The sequence below is a fragment of the Pyxicephalus adspersus genome, chromosome Z (genome assembly GCF_032062135.1).
Source record: "Pyxicephalus adspersus chromosome Z, UCB_Pads_2.0, whole genome shotgun sequence".
NCBI lineage: Eukaryota > Metazoa > Chordata > Amphibia > Anura > Pyxicephalidae > Pyxicephalus > Pyxicephalus adspersus.
In genome coordinates this window covers 78448941-78469736 of record NC_092871.1, presented here as the reverse complement: position 1 = coordinate 78469736, position 20796 = coordinate 78448941, and the positions used below count along the sequence as shown (strand labels likewise).

Sequence of the window (20796 nt, the reverse complement as noted above, 5' to 3'; positions counted from 1 at the left end):
TTTGAACCATCATGTAATGGTTTCATTGCTCCTGAACTTTTGGTTTGGGGGAGTACTGAAGTCACAAACCATTCTGCTCCCCCCCCCCCACTTGATATTCTGCCATTATAGCCAAAGCTTGACTTCTTGCACCCTGTTTTTTATACAAAATCACCAACTGATTGAAAGAGAAGATGGCTTGACCTAGGTGCTTCATGTGAATCACTGTGGAGAAGCAATAGCAGAACTATGGGAAAGAGGCGACTTGTCCAACCTGTCCTAAATCTTGACCTTGGGAGTTCACATTTTAGGTAATAACTGTAATAATTTTAAAGGAAAATTTTAGCTATTGTAAGTGATCCCAGATTATTTGCGCAGGGAACATCAGGGGCATCTTTTACTGGGGTCTTTGGGCTGGTCACATGACATCTTTTGGAATTCTTCCTCATTCCTTTCTGCCACCCCCTTGGATGCTCTTCAATATGACTGGTACAAAGGCATTTCAGGTCTCTGAAGAAATCCCAGGCCAACCTATTACGTCTGATGCACCTCAGGGGTGGGTCCATGACAAGGCTTACAGGAAATGGGTTCAGTGTCAATGGCCACCATCCAACCTGGCAAAAAAGTCAATGGAGAATTTCTGTAGAAGGGATTCCTGGAAGCAAGGCGATTATTCCAGCAAAGAGATCTACCTTGATTATTCCAGCAAAGAAATCCAACTTTTAGTACAAAAACAGCTTGGAACAATTTTTAAAAAATTACCGAAGATCTACTTTAAATATCCCTCAGTTTCGTATGTTCATCATTAGAACAGCATTTGCCATACCGTAACTCACAAGCATGTTCAGCATATGTATGATTTGTGATTTCCCCAGCATTTCACTGATTCACACCCGCATACATTATGCATAGTACAAAATAAATAATATAACCTGAGAAATGAGATGACATTGAGATTTGAGAATGCCCGACAGGACAGCGGAAACAACCTGGTCTTGTTGTATGCAAATGGCTCACATTATATAGCTATCAGCAGAGAAATCAATCATTTATTTTCTCTATATGCTGACTGTAAAAATAAAATAAATAACTCCCATCTTATTTTTCATGTGTGTATTTAAAGTAGATCATAAAATAACCATGATCATATAGTTACAGTATATACATATTATCAGCACATATTTCTGTTTAAAAAAAACCTTTGCTATATATAGATTTTAATGACATGTGTACAATGGGCCTGTCATATGTGTTCATGACATTTTCATGCTGTGATAACAATATACGACCTGTGATACAAAGGCTCTGCTTCACCATTTTTGCCCCAGTACAAAGGCGGGGGGCAGTTTCTACTCTACTTAAAGCTGTAGGAGAATCACAGGTATGTTTCAATAAGTTTTTTATTCATTTTCAAATACAAATATTTTCCAGAATAATAATCCAACCAAAAGGATGCATATCAATATACTCAAACAAAAGGAGGAGGGGTAAAACAAATAAATTGGTGTGGGTTGACAAAAGAAACATCTTCTGTCATCCCATTTACAATATTAACATGTATATAAGTGAAGCTGTGGGCTGAAAACACCATTACTCTCTGCATAATCTAAGGAATGCAATACAGCACCTTGGCAATTAAACCAAAATAACCAAAACCAACAAAAAACAGACATGACACACAAAAATGGGGTACAAGAAAAGAGGGAGGAATCAGCTTGGGGGGTACAGCTGCAAATCACAAATGTCTGTGGGGTGGCAACGTATGTCGCTAATTAAAGCGATCGGAATTGGGAGAATGTCCGCTGGGCGGGCTTGACATTTAAAAGGGCTACTTTAGGATTTTTACAAATTGATTTACCCAGAACCATGTTAACTAGCTAAAAAACTATCCAATATCTGTGTATCAACAATTAAAGCTTGATTTCAGGACATTGATGCAAAACAAATATTTTTTGCAGAAATTCTATGTTCACATTGGGGCCTGTTTATAAAAGTAGTGATATCAAATCATTTTTATCCTCCGCGCTGATCTCCATTGGTTAGATTGACATATTTTATATAGTGGGAACAGATTTTGTTCACTGTATTCAGGATTTTTTAGGCAGGAAACACTTCTATTGTATTTACATAAAAACACAATTCGCTTAAATAGATTCTTGTATATTAGCTTTTGTGGCTAATTTACTTTTATTGCATATTCTATTTTTGTAAAATTCTGTTTCTGGCAAATGTTGCAATTCTGAACAGACACCTGTTTTTTGTTTTTTAAGGATCATCAACTAAAGCAGCAAGCAACACAAGTTTTATTTTCAATCAAGAGTCCCTGTCATGTAGTAAAACCATTTTAGCAAAGTCCAGAGATTACCTACCTCGCCCTCCATGCACGCCGCTCAGTACAAATTCAGTGCAGAAAACAGTTTGGCTGATATACTAAAAGAACTGATAATCCTCATGCGCTAGCTCTGTTCACTTTAAATACCCAATCATGTGCAGAATAAATAACATTTTTTACATAAATTAAAGTAAATCTTGAGTGAAGATTCACAATTCTTTATGAAAATCTTCCTATACCACATACATTTCTAATATGAATATCCTAGCATATACACCTTTGCAATACTGAGCTCACAGTACATAAAGAGAAAAAATAGCACAATGATGGTAAAAGCAACTGGTCATTACCTACCCAGACAATTCAACCCATCAAGGTGCCATTTGATAATTCAATACTAAATTTATTCTGGGAAAAATTCAGCACTTTTAATGTCATATATGCATTAGACGCCAGTTTACAGTCTGAAGCTTTCCCTGCTACTGTAAATGGATCAGAATATGAATTAGATATTACATGCCAAAAGGTGTATTTTAGATGACGGGCTCGGTTTGGATAAAAAGTTCTCAGCTGCTGATTCTTACTTTAGTAATTTTAAATTACTAAAAGGCAAAAGCTCTTCTCACCCAGGTGGTCATTTACCCCTTTCATAGCTGGCTTTTACATTACCCATTCAGAAATTTTCTTGGCTCAACTTCCAAAATAAAAATGGGACTTTGCTCCAATTCATCTATTGCCCCTTCTCATCTATGGAGGAGATTAACGCTGCAGGGTGGATTGAGGTGATGTTGCCAACATAATTGGGCATCCTAGTGGCTGGAGAGGTAAGATGGAGAGTAGGATAGGCTTATCCTTTACATATTCAGATTGGTAGTCATTCTATAATAGGTCCTAAATCACTAGCGACCAGTACCAGATTCCAAATGTTTCCTTTCCAAATTCAGTCTGATGTACCCAATCACTTGTACACATTTGGTCAGCTACTGAATTCCCACTTCAGAGCCAGTCTTTAAATATTAGATCGAAAATCAAAATGAAAATCTTGTCTTGTAGTTTGGGAAGTAGGAAGCAGGAGCTGAGGATTCTTTTATAACTTAATCTAAACCTGTCCTTAAAGTCAAGAGTTGGAATTTAAGCAGTTAAAATGAAGCTCAGAATGCACCAGATAAACCTCAAAGATTATAAACCGGCATTAGGAAATATAATCAAGTATAAAAACCCAGTGTTTTTATAGTTCATTTTCTTGTCATTACATGTTACTTGTTTTTTGTAATATTGTCAAAGTATTAGGAAACGCCAAGTAAAAAGTTCAGAAACTACCTCCTTTTCACCCTCAGAAAAAAAGCATAAGTATGATCAATTCCTATACAATACAGTGGGCACTAATTATAAAACAGGGAATCTAACATTGCCTCTTGGGAATCCTCCAGGTTTATGTGTTTCAATAGGTGTAATTGATTCCCACCAGAAAATGTATGATGGAATGTCAGGTTGCCTGATTTATAAATACATGACAAGTTCCAATGAGATGAATGTTTTTGTAGTCTATACTGACCAATCACACAGCTCCATGCAGAGCAATGACCTCTGTCATGTTAAGCTTAAATATAAAAATTCCTTTGTGTCATGAACAGTAATCCTAAACTGTGATCAATGTCTAGTAACCAGGGGTTTTCATATATAAAATATTAAAAAAGCAAATATCAGAACATATACCAGATATATAGATAACAGAAAATAGAGAGGTTAGATAGATAGATAGATAAAAGAATAGAAAAGAGTGATAAAAGAATAGATAACAGAGAGATAAAAAGACAGAGAGGGAGATACATAGAGGGAAAGAAGAGGATATAACTCCTGTGTTTTGCCTTCAAATCCCCCCACAGTTCTTGTCCCACTTACTTTTATGACCTGATAGAAAAATAACCCCCCCCCCCCCCCCCCCGCCGCTCTCTTCGCTCTCCAATGGCCTACTAATGACTTCCTCATAACCTCATCACACGCACGGCTCTAAGACTTTTCTAGAGCTGCTCTGACTCTCTGGAATGGTCTTCCTCGTCCTATTCAGCTTGCTCCTACTTTCTGCTCATTTAAAAGAGCACTCAAACCAATTTTTTCATACTCTGCCTACCCATCTTCTTCCGTATTTTGAAACCCCCACTACTTCCCACCACTACATATCTCCCCACCTATTGTTTGTTACTTCCCCCACTTCTTAGATTGTAAGCTCTTCAGGACAGGGTCCTCTACTCCTCCTGTGTCATTGTCTTTATCTATCTGTCCTTTGCAACCCTATTTATTGTATGGGACTGCGTAATATATTGGCGCTTTATAAATCCTAATTATTAATATTAATAATAGATAGATAGATAGATAGATAGATAGATAGATAGATAGATAGATAGATAGATAGATAGATAGATATAGGAAAAGAAAAGAGTGATAAATGAATAGATAACAGAGAGATAAAAAGACAGAGAGGGAGATACATAGAGAGAAAACAGAGGATTTACAGATATATAAATAAAAAAAATAGGTAGAAAGAAAGAAAAAAACAGAAAGATAATAAAAGATAGATAAATAGCTAATTTACAGTATAGTTTGGTGGATTGATGGGAAAGAAAAAGAAAAGAAAGAAAGAAAGAAAATTAATTAGGCTGACTGAGCAATAAAATATAGTTAGATAACAGAATGGTTCATAGATCGATAGATAGATAATAGAAAAGAGAGAGTGAGATATATAAAAAGTAGAAAGATCTATGGATAGATAAAATATAGATATATACCAGGTTTGTTTATAGATCGATAGATAGAAAATAGAAAGAAGTAGGGAGAGATAAGAAAGAGAGATAAAGAAATAATGATAGACAGATATATAGATTGATCATAGAAGATATTAGAATAGACAGACTGACAGACGGACAGATGATAAATAGACAGAAGATGGACATTAGAGGATAGATAAGTCTACAGATAGATAACAGAAAATAGATAAAAAAGATAATAGGTGGATTGACAGTTGGATAAATAATAGAAAATAGAGGGAAAGATAATAAAAGATAGGTATATAGACACAAATTTTCTTTAACTAGGAGGAAACCATAAAGCCAGTTGAGGCATCCTAAATGCTGCGTCTCTCTTTTGCTGCGAAGCAGTTAAAACGATATCTGCAGCACTTTGCTTCCCATCACCTCTTTTCTGAGTTTATCACTAAGCCTACGCACTGAAATCATGAAAGTAGCAAACCATTTACAGAATAGGCCATGAAAAAAAAATACATAGACATTTCAGGAAAAAAAGCCACAGGAAAAGCATTATAATTTCATAATATTATTTCCTTAAACGCCGCAGAGAGATGCATTCAGAGCCGAGGTTTGAAAAGGAGCGAAGCTTTCAACATCATTGCCGGCTGGATTTTTTTTTCCCCTCCCCGCCTTTTGATCATGTTGTTTTTACCTGTATTTTGAAACATTTCAACGCGGCTCCCCGCTGTGCAAGATAGAAGTACACTACAACCGCTGTCAGGCAACAATCCCATTCTAATGTCTGACATGGCCCTCTATTCATTTTCAGTAATAGGTGCTTACAGCGATGCTTCATCTATGAGATCTGCCTGTGTCTGATTTTTACCGATTACTTGGACTGTGTCACATCACGCGCTCAGAGGTCAGCGTCACGCAGCTTGAAAGGCGACAGTTGGAATATTTCAGAATATTTTTCTCTACCAAATATCCCTCTTGTTTCTGTAATTCATCTTTGCCGTTCAACTTTGTCACCTTTTTTTTGAAAAAAAGCTTAGCATTCCTTTAATACTTTTTTTAAAAAAATCATAAATTGCCCTATGTGCATTGTGTATTTAATTTTTGGCAGGTATGTTAGAATAATGAAGTTCAATTTTTTTATTAGATGTTTTTTTCTCTTTTTGTGTTTTGCACTTATTTTGGAACACCACAAAAATTACTTATATGCTTTATACTAATTAATTACTAATTTGCTTTATGTTTCTATTGGCAAGCATCTTTTTTATCTTTTTTATTTCTATGTAGGTGTGTATATATATATATATATATATATATATATATATATATATATATATATATATATGGGTGTATATATAACACACACACACATGTATCTGTTAACATTTTTACAAATTTTTACATACAGTCTTTATATCTATTTTTAATCTTTGATGGCATAAAACAATTAGTACTAGTTCTAGTAATTATTGTTATTCAGCATCGGTAAACGACCTCTATTAGGCCTATCTAACAAATAAATCTTTATTATGGGGTATTAAACTATTTGTAAAAGACATTGCTTTTATTTAAAAGTATTTCTCAGGTTTCTCTTAGGTATAAAAATGCATGGGCTGAATTGGCTGAATATTGTTTTTAATTTTTGTGCAGTGGAGGCATTTATTAACAAAAAGAAAGAAAAACATCTTTCTAAATGATCAACCTCACTAGCAAAAATATAAAGAAAAAAAATATACATCAGCTCCAAATGAATATAAACCCAACTATCAAAAACTAAGTTAAAACATGAAAAACATGAAAAAAAAAAATGAATAGCAACCCAACTATCAAAAAAAAAAAGCAGCCCTCAAATAATGGTAACCCGATTAGCATAAAATGATTAAACTTTTTTTTTTTAATTTTTCTATTACTATTTACACCTTATTAGGTACCAGATTCAATTGTGATACGTTTTTTTTCTATTTTCATGATGGGGCCTATCTTTATCTCTCCTTTTATGTAGGCAACTTTTCAGAATGTTCGGAGAAAATACTTTTGAATCAGTTCAAGGCCTATTTTGTTAGAAGGGCATATCGAACAAAAACATTACAAAAAGACAAAAATGCTTACATTTTCTTTAGTTCCCTGATGTTTTTCCTCTACAAGATATCTTTTATTAATTGAGCAACCTGCAACAAACACCTTGGACACAGGGTCAAGTAAGCAGTTAAAAGCTACATTTTCCCCCTAACAATAAGGCAATCATAACCTAGCACTATAGCTAATAGAGAAATACACATCATTGTTACAAAGATTCCCAATATAAATTCTTCATTGTGCGAGGCGCATTGTGACACATAAAGCGGGTCAACATTGAACAAGGTTACAGCAGAAACATGCCTTTGTACTTTAATGCGTACAATTGTCAAGTGTATTAGGATGCAATGTGGAAGGTTTGCCACACGAATGTGCCGATTTCCAGGGATTTTAACAGATACACTGGTCTTTTTGTTGCTGGATTTACAGAAAAATGACAAAAGAAATATAAGCAGAGCAAAGTATCAACCCTTTACTGTAAACACATATTTTTTTTCAAGCATTAAAAGCACTTCAATGCACAACGATACTCTACAATTCCAAAAGTGAACTTTATTGGTTAGAGATTTACTGTTAAAAAAAAAAGCTTTGTTTTTTTTGCAAAAGCAATTAAAAGAAAAGAAAAGCTATATAGGTGGCCAATTTGTAAGTGTTCAGTAAAATCTGATTGGCCAAAGCGGTTTATGCTTAGAACAAAGAGTTCTTATTTAAAAAATAAATAAATAGAGTTTAATATAATGAGCAGGCGGGTAAAGCGATGTGCTGGTAAGGAACACAGGAACATTTTTATAATTGACATTCCCAATTTTTGATGAGTTGGCCTTAAATCTTTGTGAAATATTAAAACGAAAATGATCTTTTGCTAAGATAGTAATGCAGTGTCTAACCTTAAAGGTGGATTTGGTTTAAAATAATTGTCATTTTTCTTATTTTATATTACACATTTTTTATTGCATGTTGACTTTTTATTGTATTGTTCCTTTAAAACATGTGTTTGTGTGTATATATATATATATATATATATATATATATATATATATATTATTTTATAATCACTCTTTCTATTGACAAAATATGAAAAAAAGTATATGGATAGTTTTTCCTTAAAGTATGTCTTGTCAAAATCAGGATAATGGCAAATTTATGGGGGTATTTTGTACATTCCTCCACACCAGATTTAAAATGAGGAATATTTTTGTAATAAATTATTCCTTTTTTTTTACACTCTTAGGCCTCTTGTTTCTCAGACATTACCTAAAACATTCCCTTGTAAGAATTTCCAAGGTTCATGTGTTTCAATGGCAGTAATTGATTCCCGATAGGGAATGTTTGAAGGAATGTCTGATTCCCTGCTTTATAAATAGGGCCCTTAGAAGTAGCTCTCGACCTAGGTACTTGCTAAGATTAGAAAAAACTCTCCAAAATAACTAAATAGTTTGTCTTAACTTGCTATCTTCTTCTTGAAATGTTCATACATTCTATTGAAAATGTAAAATGTGCAGCAGGAATTTCAATTACCAGAGTGTTGTTAAAGTTTTTTGTGTTTTTGTTTATTTTCTTTTTTTTTTGTAAAATATGTTAATTACTTTAATGCATACATGACCCACAATTTATCTTCACAAAAAATAAACTTGCACAAAATAAATTTACTTCTTTTATTTTGAATATATGATAGGTACAGAGCAGTACAAATTACTTACAATTAATATACAGATAATGTCAGAAAAGATTTTACATTTAATATTTACAGATATAAAGTGACTTGATAATGGTTTCTTTTTGTTTTGTTTTTTAAACCATAGAACACCGTTTTGTGAAAATGCTATATATATTTTGAAGGTATTATTTATATTTACTTTTTTATATATAGATATGTATATATATTTATATAATTATTTAGATATTTATATACTATTTTATACAAAAGGCCTTACTATCCATAAGCAAAAAAATTTTATTTTAGTTGAATTTTGATGTTTTGTTGGCAGGAAGGTAGAAAAGGCCTATTTTACCCACTTCAGGGCTTTTTTTAAAATTGGGTGTTTTTTTTTTTTTGCACATCCAGGGTGGCAAAACAAAATGGCACTCCAATAATGCTGAAGTGCTCATTAACATTCTACAGCTTTTAAGAGATGTTGGAACTGCGGGTTTAGCTATCCACCACACAATTCCTGCAAGTCATGAATTTGGAAAACCAAAGATTTCATGGCTGGCCCTTCATTTTAGCAGTTTATTGTACATTTAAAAAAAAAAAGTTGACATATTTGTCCAACTGGGCAATTGAATGCTAGTATTTTGGTCACAAGAATCCAAAACAGACATTTTGATTGGTAACTATGTTGAAAAAAAAATAATAAATGTTGTATTAACATAGAAATTGGTTATCTTAGTTTCTAAATTTTAGCATTTTATTCATCAATGTATGATTGTGTTTCACAGTATGTGACTGATGACCTTGTATAATTGATATGCATTTTTTTTAACTTCAAAAACTTATAATTTTTTTTTCTGTTATTTTTTTTTTTTGGTAGTGTGTAAAAAAAAAACTTTAGGAAGGTAGGTAGAAATAAGTTTGAGCTACAAAAATAAAAAATAGTGGCGCAAACCACCTCAGTCCAGGGTTTAACATATGAAGGTGTCTCTATTTAACATTTCTATTCTAATGACCCTCCTTACAAAACCATGGTGGGGATGTGGTGTGCCAGAGAGGCTGGGTGTGGCACTGGCAGGGATGGAGAATGAGCCTGCATGGAGCCATTTGGTGGACGATGCCGTGCACTTTTCTGGTGGGCTCTAAGTCCAGCCAGCTGTGAATAGGCGCTTTGGCACACTTGGCATTTGTAAGGGCGCTCCCCAGTGTGCAGTCGGACATGGTTGCGTAGGGTGGAAGACTGGCTGAATCTGCGATTGCAGAAGCGGCATACAAAGGGCTTGTCCAGTGTGTGGATTCTCATGTGTGAGCGCAAGTTGCTGCGAGAATTGAAGCCACGATGACAAATGACGCAGCGCATTCGGCCAGTCAGGGCTGGTGCACCAGAGTCAATACCACCAAATTCATCTAGGGAAGAAAAAAATTTTTTAGTTATTTAGCCTTCACTAGAGTCAATACCACCAAATTCATCTAGGGAAGAAAAAATTTTTTTAGTTATTTAGCCTTCACTGGAGTTCATTTGGTTGTATCGTTGCAAATACAAATAATTTAGAGGCTTTTGTTTTCTTTAAGCAGGTTTTGCATTCCCATGCAAGTCTATAAAAAATGCAAAGCTAAAACTGATTAAATGCAAATCAATAGTAGTTAAACTGCAGGTCAAATGCACCTACTAATGGTTTCTGAAGGAGCTTAAAAGCATCTCAAATTGATGTCGAACTGTCACAAACCAAAGACCATCAACACAGGCCCTAACACATATCTATATTTGCATTCCAGGGTATTGCAAGTTTTCACAGGTTAGCCAGAAAAGGTACCTTCACCCATTCCAATATGCTAAGAACTGTTTATTATAGTCAACATAGACCTTTAGGGATAAAAGTATTGATATCTCACAACTAAACAAAGGCATTGGGTCTGCTTTACTCAATTCAAATACCCAATTTTTTGCCACGGAATGTTTAAAACCTAAGTTGTTTGCTACACACGATTGGATGATTATAGTCAGCAAACCTTTTAGGGCTACATAAACATTTTGCTCCTTTAACTGCAGCAGATATTCAGTTTCCAGCCCTTTTCATTATTGAGTAAAGTAAAATACATACTAGTAGTAAAAATATTTGTAAAATAAGCATGGAGATAATGTTGTAGTTGGAAAACTTACCATGTTTAGTCTTCTTTTGTTCCTCTTCCATTCCAGGGACTCCGGGGATGCCGAGAAAGCTGTTTTGTGAGTTGCTATACCATACTAAAAGTTCTTGGTCTGGAGGAATTGTCTGTGAACAAAATGCATCACAACATTTAGTTCATCTACTCAAATAAATCTTAACACAAAATATATCATTTTTGAAACAACAGACCCTGTGAAAACCAGGAATCTATGTACACTTGTGCCAGAAAAAAATGTCAATGATTCCTAACCTACTCAATCCTTATTGTGTAACTCCCAACCAAAGTTGTTCATCACATGGGCTGCAATTTGCCCACAATAGTATGCATAAAATATGCTGAATAAAAAGTTCTCAATATGCACTTGTAATAAATATGCAGATGTGTGTAAGATGCAAGATGTCTGAGTGTCTTTGTATAGAAAAATTCTCTATTTCTACCCTTTCTATCAACTCTGAGATTGGTGCGTGTACCGATTCTCCTCGCCTATAAAGCCGGGTGTCTCCTTTGACTTTCAGTTGTCAGCTCCTTGGTTACCAAGGACACCTCTGAATGGAAGGGTTATTTAACATGCTTTTATTAAACAAACAAACCAAGAAAAAAAGGCAGTGAATAGCAAGTCACTGCTGTCGGGTGCTTGTGTGTCTCATGTTGGCTGCAAACAAGTGGTGACCTTGAGCCTAGCACAATGTACCCCAGAGAGGAAATGCAGAAGCCATATTGTTCCGGGGTTGAGATGCTACAATGGTTGTGTGCCTAAGGTGAAAGCATCACTCTGCTCTCACTTGTCTTTCTGCTAAATAAAATGTCCCTACAAAATTTAGGAAAGACTCCTTGGCATCAAACTACATTTGCAGTCTAAACAACTCTGGATTCTGACAAGCAAGTGGCACTTAACATAATCATCCTAAACTAATATATTGGTTGTATATGGACAGTGGAATGGATCTTATGGATGACCCGAGGTGAGATCAGTGCTCCAATGTTAAGGGCTTGTGTTCCAACCTCATTCCTCCCAAGGACCATAGTTACACTATTTCTGCTTGCTTGCTCACTTATTTGTGGAATTTAGAAAATGGAATATCCATTGGTGGTGTGGCACAGCATCACAATTGGTGAAGAAGAAATTAGGCTGGACTGGAGATTTCAATGGAGACATCTGTGTCTGTTCCTAAAAGCAGAGCCACAGCTAGGTGTGATGAGGATATCCTTTTGTCTACTTAATATCTATATAAAGGCAATTCCTTTAGAAATGTAGAATACTTTATGGAGATCCCTAAACTTTAATTAATGTCCTTCAAAAATATTTGCTAAATGCTGTGGTTTCTGGAATAAAACACTGTGTAGCTGGTCAGCTCTGGACCCCATGGCACTGGCTTGGTTTGCTAAGGCCATAGGTATACCCTTGCCTGAGAGATGTAGAAGGATAAAAGTCAGTATATCCTCAGTACACTGTACTAAAAATTTCATCTTATGGGGTTTTAGAACAAACAAAAACCCTGTCATTTGAGGCAAAGGAAACATCAGCACTTTAAGCCTTAACTTCATTGCCATTTTGGTTATTTGCATTGGAGTTGAGCCATTATCTGAGTGGAGCCATCCTATCAACTAGAAAAAAAAATCTACCCTATCAATGCCAGACCTTGCCCCAAAAAGAACAGATAACAAAAATATGTCATCTCCTCTCGAAAGCAAATCACTAAATAGCAGGTTAGTGGGAAGTCTTCTATTAGCTAACTGATATTTAGAGACATCGCTCCACTCAAGTCTCTTTATGAAGCATATATGGAGAGGACATCTCCAAACATCACTTAGTTCGCTTGCTATTCACTGCACCTTGCTATTTGTTAGATGTTAAATTGATTTTTTTTTCTCTTAGAAAAGAAGATAACCTTTCCGCAGAGAGATGAGACAACGAGGGGAGGCTATTGTTGACTCTGCCAAACTGCTCACACATTTGTTATTACAGTACAGAGTGCCATTACCAGTCCTCAAGGCTGTACGGCAGGTTCCAGTTAAAGGTTTACTCCGCTTTTCACTCAGCTGAGCCAATACAAAGAGCAAAGCTATAGACTAAAACACCTGTGTTTAAGAAAAGAGGTCCTTGACTAGCAGCCAATGGGCAATTGTAAAAAGGCTTTGGTTTTAGGATAATTATTTACAAACACAAAAGAAAAAGGATTTAATTTAAAGTAGCCAACTCCAATGAGATAGAACCCTGATTAGCTTGGATCATTTTAATATCCATATGCTTAACTAATTAAAAAGTTTTTGTTTTACTAATCAGCATTGTGAATTGTATAAAATTTGGTTGTGTAGCTATTTCAAAAATAAATATGGTGCATAGTATTCAGGACAAACTGTAGTCCAATGTTTTCTGAATTTGCCCCGCCTATCATATAGCAATCTGCATCAAGGAAAATTCAGGAAAAGCAACAAATGGAATAGGTCATGTGATCTACAATCATTTTTATAGAGTCATGTGATCCCCTCATTTTCATGATGGGAATGCTGGCATAATCAGGAAGATGTGTAAAATCGCCATATGATTAAAGAACAGTTGTTTTTAATTTCCAAATATCAGCGTAAGGGACAACATCTGGTCCCAGGCCTTCCAGTTGGACATTAGTACTCTAGACAAAGATAACTTTCCAACCATAACCTATTATTAAAAGCACCTATTATATCGCAAATTTAGTGAGCTTATCTTATTGTATTTTATCTTATGTTTACCCATCACCTTGCCCTGCAGTATCTACTCTAGTCATATACAATTCCTTACCTCTATCGCCTTGTAGAAGATGCTATTTCCAATTTGCACCACTTCCAGGTTCTGTTCTTGTTCATTGCGGGCACACTTGATATAAGTCATCCAGCTACGATGGTCTTCTTGGCTGGCATCAATAAAATAACGCACTGTGCCATCTTCATTAAACACCTGCATTGATAAAAAGATGTTTTTTTTTATAATATTGCAGATTGAAATTCTACATTTATTGTTTTTTTTAATGATTGTATAACCTTTCTTGGTCAGAACTGTAAAAGATGGCAATGCCATTTAAAAGGTATATTAGAACACCAATAAATAACTTGCTGATACTTACCACAATATTGATAGTGCTTAATAAAGTTTTTCCAGTGGTTGTACAATATAAAGAATGCCATATCCATTGACAGAATAGATGGTAAAGAGCAAAAGTCCTAACTTTGTAACTTTACACTTCTAATACAAAGTTACAAATACAAAGTCTTCCATTCCATTGCTCCCAATTTACCCAGCTATTACTATCAATGCTCATACAGTCTATCCCATTCATTTTTTTTGTATTAAATTGTTAATATTTAAAGGTATGTATCATATGTCTAGATAATAAAAAAACATTATCATTATGAGATAAATACAGTTCCTAGTAAAAGCTAACAACATAAAAGAAGCTGTAATATTCACACTTTACTCATTAATGGTATAAAAAAATATTTGAGTGGAAGGCGAAAACAGATAGAAATTATATTAACTACTTTAACACATTGTGCTTCCAGAAAGACTGTTGTGCATAAAGTGTGATGCATATATCATGACCTCTCCCAACATAAGTGAGTCTTAATTGAAATCACTGAACGATGCTTTAATTTCATTTGTCAAAACAATGGCAATGGATGATGAAAAAAAAGACTCTTTTCAGTTTTCACTTTTTTTTTCTTTTGTGAGAAGTATATACTATACAAGTATATTGCAAACACGTAACAAAGGTAATGTATTTGCAGATCATTCACAGTCTAATACTTTACATATTTAGTTAAAGAGCTGTTAAAAATGTACTTTTCAGTTGGTATAATGTTTTCCTTGTGTGATCTACGCTTAAGGTTTCTGAAAGCATGTTCTACTTTTATAGGGGAAATAAATCAATGGGAAGCCTTAAGTCTACCTCTTTGCAAAACAATGGAATTATAAGACAATGCTGCAACATTAATGATTTTGTTATAAAATTATTGTAATTAGCATGCATGGTCTGTTTTGTTCTGGTTGCCTGTGCAAGTTTTGGAAGTAGCCTTTGCATTCACAATTTGCTGAAGATTATGTTTTTGTTTTGTTTTGTTTTTTACCAAAACCTTCACATTGAGAGGTCAAGGCATGATGTTAGGAACCATAACTTTTTTTTTTTTTTTTTTTTTGAATGGCTCTTTAGGCTTTAAAGATGCAAATAAATATATTTACTATCTACTGATCTGGAGGGAAAACGTTCAATCAGTTTACATAAAGACTTAAATTAGCCTCTTGAAGCACCTAATCACTTTTAAAGCTGCTTAAAACACCAAAAAAAAAAGTGGTTCGATGTTTAGACTTTCAAGGGTCCCCTTTAACCCAGCCACCCTGACATCATCCCAAATGGATCAGTAATGTAAAATGTTCATAGTGTGGTGTCAATTATAGTCATTAATCTTCAAGCCCACTGTATTCATGGCTGGTGTATCTAGTTAATCTCATTCAATTAGGAGTTTCCCTGGGGGGACCATCTCTGGTTTATCTAAGCCCTGAAGGAGGCTAGATAATGACAGAGATTTGCACCTGTCTACACAAACCTTTACACCTAACTAGTAAAAGTACAGGATACCTATGTACTATGCTACAGGATGAACCCACCTAGGATAGAATCCTACCATTGCACTGTTAAAGAACCATAAGTCCCAGCATGCATTGGCAAGTGTTGTGTTTGCTAGGAGTTGATTAGTCTTGCAGCTCTTTCACCATTATACTATTCTTTAGATTCAGGCTTCCACCCATTTAGAAAATACAATTGCACTACCCAATCCAAACTTTTAACAAGACATACTGGGAAGTTTTGTAACAGAAGAAAACAAAAATTAATCAAGGAAATGTTCACATCGTGCATATGTTAAAGAAATGTAAATGCAAATCTTTATAGTCATGATCTGGCTGCATAGGCATGCTAAAAGTTGTGTTTTTTCAAATCCTGGAGGGCTACATTGATATAGCCCAATATATAGTGTTCTAACATACAATTGCAAACTATGAAAGAAATGCATCTTTCTACATATCTGTAGCTGATAAACACACCAGGATTTATGATCTTTCAGGTGCTGACAGACTGTAATAACCTTCATATATAGAAGTGTCTTCAAGCATTCAACTCTTCCCTTAGAAGGAAGCACAGGGTTCTGCATATTTGTGGCTGAAGAAACATGCTGGGGGTTATGATTCCCCAATCACTGTAGGGTTCTTGTGGTGGCTTAAACCCTAAATTAGGATACCAGTAAGCTAATATAATGTCCTTACCTCCCACATCAGGTTGTTGTTCTTGCACAGGTCCACATGCTCTGGAGAGATGACTCTGCCAGTGAACGGTCCCATCTCAGTTCCAGCCTTGATCCAAGTCTTTGAAAAGATGCCAAGTCCCTCACCAGGGATGGAGCTCTGAGCAATGATCACTTCTGAAGGCAAGACTAGACTGGAAAGCTTCTGAACCTCTGCAGGAAACATAGACATGGAAATATTGCATAAGCGCAGGTACCACAAGAACTTCATAGAAGGACCAGACTTGGTCTAGAAACGAGGACTATTGGGTCAACTCTAAACTTTCCATAGAGAAGATCAGGAAACCTTCTAAATGGAGCAACGATGAGATAACGAACTGAACATCGGAGATCCCAGAAAGAAATTCTCAAACGAAGACTTTAGAATCTCTTTTTTCTCATTTTTCCAAGTCTACATCCTACAAGGTAGGTGCAATTCTTATACAATGTACCAGCCACCTAAAATCACCATAGCTGGCACAGTTTAAGGGCTTCCAAAACTTTTCTACTAGTCCCTATTTGTACTACAATACTGAAAGTAACCTTTTCTTATTTTTTCCACTTCGCAATTAAACTTACTCCAATTAAATCATATAAGAACAATGTGTGGATCTTGGCAAAAAGTTGTGCGAAAGTGTCAGCAAAGCAAGTATTTAAATTTATTGAATTTTGTAAAGTTGAAAAGAAAAAAATATTTAAACAGCACATCTAATTACACAACTCGGGAAAACACAAGGCTAAATTATAGTAAAAAAAACAAATCAATATATCAACTTAAATAAATAATTTTCATTAAATAAATCGATTCCTGCTTTTAAAGATTTGGATGAAAAGAAATATATTTACGAATAAATAATATACATATACAACAATATATATTTGTAAAGTTATCTGTGTATGTTTTTCTGCGCACATAAGGAAATTCATCCCCCAGACATTTGATCTCAGCATTTATAAATTGTCTTTTATACGTTATAACAATCTGCAGGCAACGGAATTCGTCCCTACTGCGAACTCAGCGAATTGTGCGCAATTGTGAAAGTTCTGAGAAAGTGACTTTTAAAGAGGGACTTTTTGTTTCTTAACACGGTACCTGAGATAGAAAAAAAAACAGCGATCCTTGGTATTTGTTCTCTAGACAGAGGTTAAATAGTGTCCCCATCTATCCGTCCAGCAATTTGTCACACTGTTAAAGTGATAGGCATTCATTTAAACTCAACTAGAAAGAAATGGCTAATTGTAAATTCATTAGCCTGTATGAATGGTGTAGCTATACATTGATGCATCATGTAGTGAGGAGCAGCTATAAAAGCTGGAGGAATTTCTGGAACAAAATGGGGGGATTAGCTGCTTGACATCATCTGAATGGAAATGGAATTAGCGTTCATGGCAAATTAGGAAAGAAACATTGCCCATAAAGGGGGTGATAATGCCTTTTTCATGGATGCCAACAGAAGGGAGGTATATTGTGCCAAGATTGATGAATGTGGACTCAAAACCTGCCACGTTAGAAAAGAAACAGTCTCTTTTTTAAGAATTTCTTTTTTAAAAAATCGTTGGTTTAAGTGAGAACTTTTCTCAGGTCAAACTCAAGTTAACTAAATGAATTTAGGGCTTTTTATAGGGGGGCTAAGTCTGCCAGAGAAAAAGGAGGGAGGGGATCGAATTGAGGAAAGTCAGGATGGATTTGTGCTGGAGAAGACACAAGACAATGGCATTTCAAGGCAGATTGGTAAATGATAAAGAAAAATACAAGAAGTTTCAGCAGGATGATGTGAGAAAGTTGGGATGGAATTCTCACCAAGTATATAATAAGCTTTGAATTATTTATAGCTGTTGGAGAAAAAATGGTAAGGATGCTTAAAATGATTTAAAAAAAGATTTTAGATAATTACAAATAATTCTTATTGAAGGAAGCATAGAAAATGAAACCGGTGACACAGCTGGATGGATAAAGGTGGGTCCTGTGCAAACTGGTTGGGTAATCTTAGTTGATGAATGTGGAGAGGTAGGTGTACTTACCTCCAGAGAAGGACTGTGCCAGGACCTCAGCTGTGAAGGCAGTTTTTGGACTGCTGTGGTTGTTCTTTTCTTCAAAAAGTTGCTCCCCCAGGACATTTCTCCAGCGCCCATAGAGGAAGCTGTGTAGGATATCAGAGGTGATCATTTCAGCCAAGGACAAGGTGGGTTTGTTCAACCCTCCTTTCAACACCAAGGCTTCTGCAGGGAGCACCGAGCCCATCATGGATCTTCTTGAGCTTCAAGACAATTTAAGAAACCACAAGACAGGTTGCTACAAGCGCTTTGCCTGAGCTTTTAAATGTCTGGTGGTAGGTGGCTTGGAGCCCTCTTAGCTGACTCTACCTCTTCCAAAAGAGAAGACTCTCCAGAATTCTTCCAGCACAAGCCTCACCCTTTTTATAAGGGCCACAATGACCCTCCTAATTAGTTATTAATGACCTCCCTGACGTTGTAAGATAGACTTGTTCTAAAGGAATAAAAAAAAAGGGGGAGAGAGAGAGCCAAACCTTCAGAGAGCCCCCTCCCTCTGGGAGACAGAAAGATAAAGAACAGAGAGGAGAGGGGTGGGAGGAGAGGATGGGGGACAGGCTCAAATCCCACCATCTACCCACCAGTGGAGGAGATGGAGCTGCTCCCTCACCTGCTCCATAATACCAAGGACTGTGTCTGACAAATCCCAAGACCATAGAGGACTGTGGGGGTCCTGATGCTGGGACTGGGGGCTCCACTTTCTATAAGGACCCCTGGAAAATATAGAACTTCATATATTGGATTATTTTTACATTGTTAATAAAAGCATCAAAGCAGCACAATGATAAAGTCACTCCAACCTAGACACAGAAATCTTTTAACAGTTCTATTATATTTTTTTATTGTTGTTGACTTTTTTTTATTATTTTATTATAAATATTATTATATTACATTTACTTTATTACACTATTTTTACTGTATTTTAATGGCTTCTATGTTATTTTTTTTTAATTTACTTTTACATGACTTTTACTATATTATTTTTAATGTTTTAAAACGGTTGCTATTTTTATTGTATGGTATTTTATTGACGTTTAGATCATTGTATTATTTTAATATTGTTAATTTATTTTATTACCATTTAGGTAGTATTATTTTTTTTACTTTGCGTTTGTTACATTGTTTTTAATGTTGTTTAATTATGTTATTTTTTATTTTAATGTACCTTGATTTTATTTGCTTCGCGCTGTACCCGACTCCTTTATTCCTTGGTTCTGTACACGATTGAATCCCCTATATTGTTTTTTTCTGATCAAACGAATAAAGTGTCAGTGAGAAGGATCGCCGGGTGTTTTGTGCGGGGCACTAAAAGAGCGCTGATTGGCAGCTGGATCCGGGCAACTATTAATGTGTTGGCACCAAGGCTTTTGTTAAACTTAAATAAGCCCAGACGAAAAATCCCCGTCCGGAGAGGGGGATTTACATGGTGGTTTTGTTAGATGAGGGAAATGCAAAAGGTTCTCCACTTCTATTCATCAGATCCCAAAACAATAATTAGTAAATCAAATAAACAGAGCTGAAAGGGGGGTAGGGGTGGAAAACCGGCTCACAGGAGAATTTACTGTGTCTTGGAGTTTATATTGTTTATTATTAGGTGGGAGCAATTTACACAGCGTAAAGTACTTACTTTTGTAATTTTATATCTTTTATGTATTAATCGCTCACACACACACAACTATCTCTATCACAACATGTATGTATGTATGTATCTAGTGTTCTATACTATATATCGTCCCACTTCTCTCTTCACTATCTCAGCTATTAATTATCTCTCTCTGTCCTATAAATGTATGAATACTATATTTCTCTATGTCTTTCCCCCTACTAAAAATCTATCCATCCGACTCTCTTTCTTTTTACTATGTATTTGTCTACCTTTATCTGCCGATCTGTTTCTCTCCTATTTATCTATCTCTTGATCTCTTCTATATATCTCATTTTCACATTAATTTCTCTTACTTACTTGCTCAACTTCAATTTCTTTCACTTTCTTTATCCTTCCCTCTCTCTTTTTTCTATTTATCTATCTCTTTCTATCTATATATTTTCTATTTCTATTCTATTTCTCTTTTCTTATCCATCCCTCTATCCATATATGAAGTGTCTTCTGGTTATTCTACTTATCCAATTCTCTATCTATCTAGTATATATTCTATCTATCTATCTATCTATCTATCTATCTATCTATCTATCTATCTATATATCTAATATTTATTTTATCTATATCTATCTATGTATCGATCTATCTATCTATTATATATTCTATCTATATCTATCTATCTATCCATCCATCCATCTATCTATCTATCTATCTATCTATCTATCTATCTATCTATCTATCTATCCATCCATCCATCTATCTATCTATCTATCTATCTATCTATCTATCTATCTATATCTATCTATCTATCTATCTATCTATCTATCTATCCCCCAAAGAGCTTACAATCTAGTATCTATCTATCTAT

The 20796-nt window shown here is 35.0% G+C and overlaps 1 protein-coding gene and 1 long non-coding RNA gene across 2 annotated transcripts in view; one reads left to right on the top strand and one right to left on the bottom strand.

The window, feature by feature from the left end:
- LOC140343553 (uncharacterized) overlaps positions 1 to 11439 on the top strand; it is a 53722-nt gene extending 42283 nt beyond the window's left edge. Inside the window, exons 3-4 of the long non-coding RNA XR_011923367.1 lie at positions 8949 to 8985; positions 10995 to 11439. This is a non-coding gene — a long non-coding RNA (uncharacterized lncRNA). The remainder of the gene's footprint in view (positions 1 to 8948; positions 8986 to 10994) is intronic.
- PRDM12 (PR/SET domain 12) lies at positions 8788 to 18651 on the bottom strand. The gene is made up of 5 exons (XM_072430247.1): positions 18299 to 18651; positions 16260 to 16450; positions 13746 to 13901; positions 10959 to 11070; positions 8788 to 10204 (listed from the first exon to the last, which is right to left on the bottom strand). The coding sequence occupies exons 1-5, from the start codon at positions 18519 to 18521 to the stop codon at positions 9819 to 9821; spliced, it is 1068 nt and encodes a 355-aa protein (XP_072286348.1). The 5' UTR covers positions 18522 to 18651; the 3' UTR covers positions 8788 to 9818.
- Positions 18652 to 20796: the final 2145 nt, after the last annotated feature.